Source organism: Protomyctophum bolini (assembly GCF_963924005.1).
Source record: "Protomyctophum bolini genome assembly, chromosome: 20".
In the NCBI taxonomy this organism is placed as follows: domain Eukaryota; kingdom Metazoa; phylum Chordata; class Actinopteri; order Myctophiformes; family Myctophidae; genus Protomyctophum; species Protomyctophum bolini.
Window position 1 is genome coordinate 21,564,272 of NC_137881.1, and position 8,940 is coordinate 21,573,211.

At 43.7% G+C, this 8,940-nt stretch overlaps 1 protein-coding gene across 2 annotated transcripts in view; it reads left to right on the forward strand.

Moving 5' to 3' along the window:
• The window catches only part of adam19a (ADAM metallopeptidase domain 19a), a 93,554-nt gene extending 84,870 nt beyond the window's left edge, over positions 1–8,684 (forward strand). For both annotated transcript variants that reach the window (XM_080792699.1, XM_080792700.1), the window contains exons 19-24: positions 1,328–1,436; positions 2,246–2,366; positions 3,589–3,691; positions 4,694–4,951; positions 5,263–5,417; positions 5,648–8,684. In XM_080792699.1, the coding sequence (XP_080648825.1) occupies positions 1,328–1,436; positions 2,246–2,366; positions 3,589–3,691; positions 4,694–4,951; positions 5,263–5,417; positions 5,648–5,699 (798 nt within the window). In that variant the 3' untranslated portion in view covers positions 5,700–8,684. The remainder of the gene's footprint in view (positions 1–1,327; positions 1,437–2,245; positions 2,367–3,588; positions 3,692–4,693; positions 4,952–5,262; positions 5,418–5,647) is intronic.
• Positions 8,685–8,940: the final 256 nt, after the last annotated feature.

Sequence of the window (8,940 nt, forward strand, 5' to 3'; positions counted from 1 at the left end):
ATGTATATAGGGCTGAAGTGGGTTTTGTAATAATAATCTAAATAAGTAATTAGCAACTAAAGTATATACAATACAATATATGTGTAAGATGTAGTGTAGTAGAAGTATAAATACAGAAAATTGGAAAGACTGAAGTAACCCAATAAACAACTGCTATACTGTGAGTATATACATTGTGTGCGGGACTTCCATTTTTAGCTGGTAGTTTATTTCTTCTTTTTTTTGTAATGGTTGCCTGGGTGAATAAGGACAATAGCTTATAGAGATGCTGCTGAATGTGCCTAGCCTGTCAGCCTTGTCTCCCAACCTGTCTAAGTGTCTATCTCACAAAGCCCTTTCATAATCCTTACTATACAACCATACAGCCACTTGAACGATGCTGCTTATGAAAAGGAAAAGACCTTGTCTAAAAAAGGTCATTGTATGTCTTATGGGGGGATTATCAGTGCTTCATTTCTAAATTCTTAGGTGCCGGAGCTCGGGTGTGTGCACGTGCACACGCGCATGCACGCGCGCGTACACGGACATGCACGCCCAAAATTCGTTTTTTTATCCCGTTTTTTTTCCCTTTTTTTAGCACAACCAATGGCCAGCGCACCCATCAGAACACAATAGAGTAGTCATATAGACGTTTTTATATGTCTTTAAATGGTCCACTTCCGTTTGGTTTTTACAGTCGCACAAATATAATATATTAATAATATATTATATTATATATAATAGAAATAGAAATCATAAAGAATCAGCCAACAACTTCCAACTTCCTTCCTTCATGACATCTGAATCATTAGCAGATAAATAGGCGTGTTAATCAGCAATGTGGTTAATTACTGTACATCTTGATGTAATTGTAGTGAGTCATCACTTTATCCTACATTTTGGTGGTGGTGGGAGTTGTATTCAGCATATGTGGAGAGATTCATCAAGAGGAAAACACTTCTTCTACAGAATACATTTTTCCATTATAACGTAACGACCATTCGCAAACTTTTGAGGTGATTGATTGCTCCGTGTGTGTGTGTGTGTGTGTGTGTGTGTGTGTGTGTGTGTGGCTGCTACGTCTCTCATAAAATGCAGCTGCAAATCAATGTATTACACGATCAATTTATGGTCCGATGTAACGTGTTGCGTCTGGAATTTTAATGCCATGCCTGGCCTCAGTGGCCTGCCACATGAAGTTCAAGCCTGGATTATCTTTCATTGCACGATGGTACCTTACTGTATGACACTGTTCTAAGGAGTGTGCGTGTGTGTGTGTGTGTGTGTGTGTGTGTGTGTGTGTGTGTGTGTGTGTGTGTGTGTGTGTGTGTGCGTGCGTTCTGTGCAGGTGTGTAACAGCAATGGGAACTGTCACTGCAACAGAGGATGGGCTCCTCCGTTCTGTGAGAAGCCCGGACTGGGAGGCAGTGTGGACAGTGGACCAATACAATACGACAGTGAGTTCACCTTCTAGCTCTCTCTGTCTCTCTCTCTCTCTCTCTCTCTCTAACTCTCTCTCTGTCTCTCTCTCTCTCTCTCTAACTCTCTCTCTGTGTGTCACACACACACACACACACAGCTGGTCTAAACATCCTCTGAGAAGACGCTTCGAGACTCAATGAAGTCCAATAATGTTTAGGTTTTAGTGCAAGGCGGGGAGGCGTGTGGGAGGTGGGTATGGGGAGTGCAGGGGCTTTTCGGCAGAACATTTACTCAAGTACTGTACTTTAGTGGAGTGCATTCCAGAGGCAAGTACGTTTACTCCACTACAAATATTTGAAAACTTTAGTCACAAGTTACTTTGTAGATGCAGAAACATGCATTTACTACTTCAGCCCTATAGACATGCTGGCCATTTGAAAATCTACAAGCTCGCAATGCGTTGCAATGTGACCTTGTGACGCATTGTGAGCTTCTTCTAAAAGATTTGTATACATTTTATCATTTTTATACAAAGTTGTGAAGTGGGACATTCCGTACTTTTGGTACTTTAAGTACATTTTTTTGCCAGCACTTTTGCTCGACTTTTGCATAGAAGGAAGCATGAGGTCAGTCCGCTGCCCTCCCCAGGTTGGCAGAGGAAGTGTAGCGCCCAGGATTACATTTGATAATTGACACTGGGTGAGAAAATGGGTTGCAAAATCTTGGGATAAAAAATTAGAAAAAATACTTTTGCAACTTTTGCAAGTATTTCTATATTGCAGTATTGATACTTTTAGTTAGGGTAAAAGATGTGAGTACCTTTTTCCCCACCACTTGTTCTCAGGTCAGGTGGGCGTGGTGGTGGGTTTGCTGTTCACCTTCCTGGTGGTGCTGCCTGCCGTCCTGACGCTCTTCTACTGCTACAAGACCAAGAGCTCTTACCTCCACAGGTGGCTCTCACACAGGTGCGTTATCTCCTCTAGAGCCCCTACCTCCACAGGTGGCTCTCACACAGGTGCGTTATCTCCTCTAGAGCTGCTACCTCCACTGGTTCCCACCCGTTTGTGTGTTGCGGGCACATTTTTATGGGTCCCTTGATGTTTGGTTTCCTACGTTTAGTTTTTGATTAGTATTATTTCAAAAGATTACAAAAAAAAACACATTCCGAAGCTCTGGCCAACCGAAACGTTGATGTTTAACTAAAGTTCTTTAAGTGAAGACAGTGTGCAGGATTTTCCTACTCGTCCAGTTCATTTCTCCGACGCACCTCTCCCTCGTACTAGGTGTTCATAAGGACTTTTTCCTTCAAAAAACATTCCCCCAAAAAGCTAAAGTTTTCATGAATGAATAAGTAATTTCATGAAGAAATCAAAGAAAAATCAAGGAAATTCCATAAATTAGAAAACAAATGTTTATGAAGTAGTGAAATTGCCGATCTACGAGCTCCCAACGCTCCCGGCGTAGTGTATTTGGGTTCATTGGCACTGTTGTGGTGGGTTTATTTTTTATTTATACATCTGCTATATATTTATATTGTCTGTATATGGAAAGATATGTATTTATTTTTCAAATGAGGTTCCATTTGATCTGTTTGTTCATCTGTGTCTGCATATAGCATACATACATGTAAATTAATTGAATCATTTATACCGCGCCTGGGGTGGATCTGTATAATGAATGAATGAAATGTATAATGAATGTCCATATATGCTTGACACACTCACACTTGACGAAGCTCACGGCGAAACGCGTCATGCTAATAAAGAAGTTAATGCAGTAAGTTGTCCATCTCTGTTCCCTGGAGTGTGCAGTCCCTTCCTTGGAAGGTTTTTCTCTTTTTTGATGTCTATGCCTGCTAACTAGACTTGCACCTCCTACGGGTCTTTTTGGATGTGCAGGAGTCCCTTTTTTGTCTCATATATATATATATATATATATATATATATATATATATATATATATCTGGCAAAGCATTAGAATTGTGAATTCTCTCTCAAAAATAGTTCTACATCTCCATAAGAAAGGTTAGCTTGGGATACACTGTTGAAACGAATGACAGCAGTATTTCAATGTTCTGCATCCGCTTGGTATACAGCCTTGGGAATTGGGATGAATAGCAGCACATTATTTCAGATGTATTTAAAGGTAGTTATCAAGGTCACTCTCTTTCTCGCTCTCCCTCTCTAGACTTGAGAGCTCCGTGGAGAAAGAAAAGAACGGTCATTTGAATCCTGCCTTTCACCTCAAAGTGGTCGGTCCCATCAACAAAGCCAGCAGCAGCCATAAGGGGGTGAGTGCCCTTCACCATGGCGCCTATAGACCAATTCAGAAACGGGTTGCTGTACTTTATACCTCATACTTTAAATGCTTATTATGAGGTATAAAGTACAGCAGCCTTGTGTTCATAGTATACAACAGAAAGATTGGGTATTGGGTAAGACTGACGTTGTGTATCTTTCAGGACCTTTCACTGCTTCGTCTCAACCATTACTCTATGGCTCTGGTCTCAGCCACCACGGTGTATTTTCTGACATTCCGTTTTTCTCGAAAGTTGAATGTTGCCACAAACTACACAGGTTCATCCCCATGTTCTGGGCATCTTTGTAGAGTTAGTGTTAGTAAAAAGTAGGTAAAAGAGTAACGTTTGAGCAGACTAACATCAGTCACTCTACCATTCAATGTAGTAGAAGACCTGCGAGTTTACACCGCAGATATGTCGTCTCCGCCTACGGGAAATACGTTCGCTGCGACCATGAGACCCGTTTCTGAATTGGTCTATACTACACCTACACCACTGTTAATTTGGACGGCAAATTTTGTTGCTTTAGTTTTAGTCAGTCTTTTGAATAAAATCCCATTTAGTCTAGTTTTAGTCAACTTAATACCATGCATAAGATTTTAGTGCAGTTGATTTAGTCGACTGAAATGACCGATGCCGTTGAAATGCTCGATTTATACTCGGCTGTGTGCCCAAAATAGCCGACCTACAAGCTCACGTGTTGTGTTGCGTCATGTTGTGAGCTTGTAGATAAGCTATTTTCGGAGACAACCAAACATAAAATAACTTGTCTTTTAGTTCTACTGGATCTCTTCTCCACTAGTCCCTACCTGAGATTTTAGTCTAGTTTTCTATTTGTTGACGAAATTGACAATATATCTAGCCTCAGTCTTAGACACCATAGCTTAGTTTTCATTTAGTTTCGTTTAGTTTTCGTCAGTGAAAAAAGGTAGTCGACTAACATTTTTCACTCGTTTTCTTTTTTTAACCCATTCATCTCCCTCCTCCCACCAGCCACCTCACGGCAGCAAAGAGATGCTGCCCCTCCGGCCCGCCCCTCCGCCCAACAACCCCACCCAGCCCGTCAACGTGGTGCGCCCGCTGCGGCCCGCTCCGTCACCGCAGCGCCTCAAGGCCACTCCGGTGCGACCGCCTTTGCCGGGCAGCAAGCCCCCCGTTGGCCCACCCAACAAGTCCCCCAGTGTCACCCAGCCACAGAGGCTCACCCCGCCCAGGAAACCCCTTCCCCTCAATCCCACCCGCTCCCCACTGGTAAGACTCCTCTAAGCCCCGAGTAGTTGAGTTGTGCTGTTTTCATTCAAGTACTGTGTCTGTGTTCTAAACCCCCGGTATTGGTGGGCAATGTGTCTGTCTGTGTGTGTGTGTGTGTGTGTGTGTGTGTGTGTGTGTGTGTGTGTGTGTGTGTGTGTGTGTGTGTGTGTGTGTGTGTGTGTGTGTGTGTGTGTGTGTGTGTGTGTGTGTGTGTGTGTGTGTGTGTGTGTGTGTGTGTGTGTGTGTGTGTGTGTGTGTGTGTGTGTGTGTGTGTGTGTGTGTGTGTGTGTGGTGCGTGCGTGCATGTATAGCTGGTGCAGCAGTCTCCTCCCCAGAGGCCCTTGCCCCTCAGCCCAGTCAGAGCGCTGGCCACGGTGAGCCCTCCTCCCCACAAACCCCCCAGCGGCCTGCTGGTCATGATGCCTCCGGCCGTCGGGCCCAAGCCAGTGGGCAAAGTGTGCGCCAGGTATGGAACAGTCAGTGTGTTCCACTGACACATTTATCTGGCCTGATCGGAAATGACCTTCAGTTGGCCTAGTTCCGTCAGTAACCCTTGAGTCATTGATGAGTCAAATGACGACTTTGGATGAGTTATTAGGTTACCTTGTATTGTTCTTGCTCTGGATTAAGAGCGTCTGCTAAATGCCAAAATTGCAAATCGTCTTTGTCTGTCCTATCCTGTCCCCCCCCATGCAGACCCGTCCCGGGAGCCAAACCCAACCTGGCCTCGCCTCCTTCCTGTAAATGATGTCCTCTCGTCCTCCTAGGAGGGGGTGGCGGAGGGACAGCCTATTTGCACTAGAGAGTCCTCAGTGGAGGATGATGGCACACTGAACACATCAGAGGAACAGGGTGACCCTCTTACAGAACACCACCCTCCAGGAGAGTGACAAAAACAAACAAACACCTCATTTATGCTCTGTAGTACGAGGCTGTGGCGCGTTGAACAGACGCTGGGGGACGCTGGCTGGGTCATATGTTGACAAATCTTGATTTTTTTTTTGTATTTCTATTGAACCTGTAAAACAATTTTTACAATATTGTTGTTGTGTGTTTACAGTGTTTGCTTGTTTTGTTTTCATGGGTGAGTCTTTCTGTGCGTGCGTGCGTGATTATCTCGCAAACCACTGGACAGGTCAGTGCGATTTGTTTTGTGCGCGCTGCCAGTAAATCCCTGAATATTTTCCACTTTGCTTTGTTTTGTATACTGGAAGACAACGGAGGTCAAGCTCCAGAAATGTTGCCCAAATATGGAGATGACTGACATAATAGTACTGACATGATTGATTGATTGATTGATTGATTGATTGATTGATCGATCCATAAATGATATCATGGATCTCTGACATCACACGTGACGTCATAGGTCCTTCCGCAGGGAAGCCGTGCCATCGTTAGACCCCCTAGTCTCGTTCTAATCATTGTTGCTTGTTTACAACATGTGCTTGTTTTGTTTCTTTGACATTTTGTGTTCATTAATGTGCCAAAGAGGTGTGTTCCCACCCGGGGGGAAGTGTCCCAAATGCTGTCATCAGATCAGAATCAGAACAGACGCGTTAACACAAGAACGTCCTCTCAAATCAAACCGCGGGGTGCCTCAGACGTGTGGACACGTCCTTAGGTCCTTTTTAATGATATAAAACGATATGATATAAATAAATTATATAAAAACGCTTTAAAAAAATTGCTAGGCAACGCCTTGCTCGTCCGTCCCCGAGCTGTTTTGCTGTTTCCGCACGCAGCCGTTCACTTCCTGGTTTTACGGGCCGACATTCTTCCTTATTTACTCGGAAACGACGCCGCTGTCCATGGCTTTGATCAGAACGCCGATGTTCTGTCCTCATTTTGACCTCATCGTGCATCTTGTTTAGAATATTAACGCTTCTAAAAAGAGAAGATTTCACCTACCTGTTTTTTTGGGTGGGGGGAAATGGATTTTCAGAGTAAAATCTGCCTCATCTGCTTGGCACTCCATCTATAACGCCTTTTATTCTGAACAATTCCCCGGCAAAAAAGTGTTTCAATGGAACGAGGAGAACACACATACACACACACACATACTGTACTGGGACTGCTCTCCTGTGTTTCACTCGTACTGCTGTTGCCGCTACGACACCTTAAAGTACACGACTCTTGGCTAGAGCAGCAGTTCCAGGGGCGTCTCCACATGATTGTTGGGGGGTTGGTCCCCAGATGACGAGTGAAGTTGACAATTACAAGGAAAAAATTATAATAATAAAAGACCATCACTGGATCAAAACAAATTATACTATAAAACTGGTCAAGCATTGGCCAAATTGTCAAATGACAGACCATCTACAAGCCCCACAAGCTTGTACATCTGCTATTTTCACAATAATTATCTGTGGAACCGAGTCAAACTAAATGTGATGCCTCAACGTGCTTGTCAGGGTGGGGTTCTCCCAAGTTCAAATGGGGTTATTTTGGGGGTCAGGGCCTGAAAAGGTTGAGAACCACAATTAACAGTGCTACTGCGTAACCCAGCGGGTATTTAATCCATGTGTCGGTGCTGCGTAATACGCTAAACCCGCTATTTGTTTAATGTGTTTAATTCGCCATTTTTTAATAATTAAAAAGAACGAGGCCGTCGCGTTTTGATGACAAAACCGGAAATCAAGCCATGCTCAGGGCTGCTAGGGCTTCTGGGAAAATTAGTTCAATGCAAGTGAACGGCTGGTTTGTTTGGACTACAACATGCTGTGGAGGCTGTGTTCGTCTCGCATCGTAATGGCGGCATGTTTTTCTCTTCAACAACAAACCATGGGACTATTTTCCGCCGGATTTTCGCCGATCAAAGCTGCTAATACTTCAGCGTATGCTCGAAAGGTAATAAGACAATCTAGGCAGCCTAGGTAGGATGGTAGGATGAATTTAAAGCCCCGAAAGTGTTAACTGTTTTCACGCCAGGTCACATAGGGGGCAGTGTACGGTGTCGAGTGCCAGCTAAATGTGCAACGTGAGCAGAGGCGAAGAGCTCTTGTTGTTCTGTCTGAAACTGAAAGTACCAGTTAGTGCTGTGGTCTACTGAGGCCCACAGAGACAAAACTTTTGGAATACTTTAATTACCGTAAGCAAGGAAATACTTTGACAACCTTTGTCAGTTTAGTAATTAATGTATCAAGTAGCTGTGTAGCACAGCTGCTACAAGACAATGCCTAATCATCAGGTGTTATTGTCAATTATCCCTTGCACAGATCAATATCAGTATCTTATACAGTAACATGTCTTTTTGCTTAACCCATTATGGACATGAACCCCTTTTGGTGTTTTAAGCATTATGTTATTCTTTAGCTATTGAAAAATAGCAGATCTACAAGCGCACCGAGTGCCACGCTACGAGCTTGTAGATCTGCTCATTTCGTTGTTAATCGTGAAAAATGTAGTGTCTTTGCTTCTGTCGGGGTCCCTGGAACAACATATTTTCAGATGGGGGTCGGCGGCCAATTGCATATAATTTTGCGGGTCCTTATGTTTGAGGACGATTGACAGAAACATGGGATTTCAGAAAACTGACGGGCTTTAGAAGGCATTTGTAGAATCGTCCTTAGGTCTAAATTGGTCAAAGAAAGCAGTTTTGGTTTACATTGTGGAGAATGTGTTCAATGCACAGCACATCTGGGACACACCCCTGGTTGATTTTAATGTATTTTTCTTTTTTTTGCAGTGTGTATGACCTTTTAATTGTTACATTAAACAATCTTTTTTTCTACAAAACTAACCTCTGGGTTGTTGTGACTGAGACAATGCATAGCTTTGTGATTAATACCGTAGGCCTATTGTGTTTTCCATTGTGGTTCTCAAAGTGTTTACATGAGGGGGGTTCCTAGGCCCTAGGAACCTGGAGACCTGGAGAAGATCAGTGGAGAGAGAAATGAAGGAGTTGGGGTGGACCTGGGGCCAACTGCAACATTGGGCAGAAGACAGACTGCATTGGCGTTCGTTGGTGAAGACCTTATGTGCTACCTAGC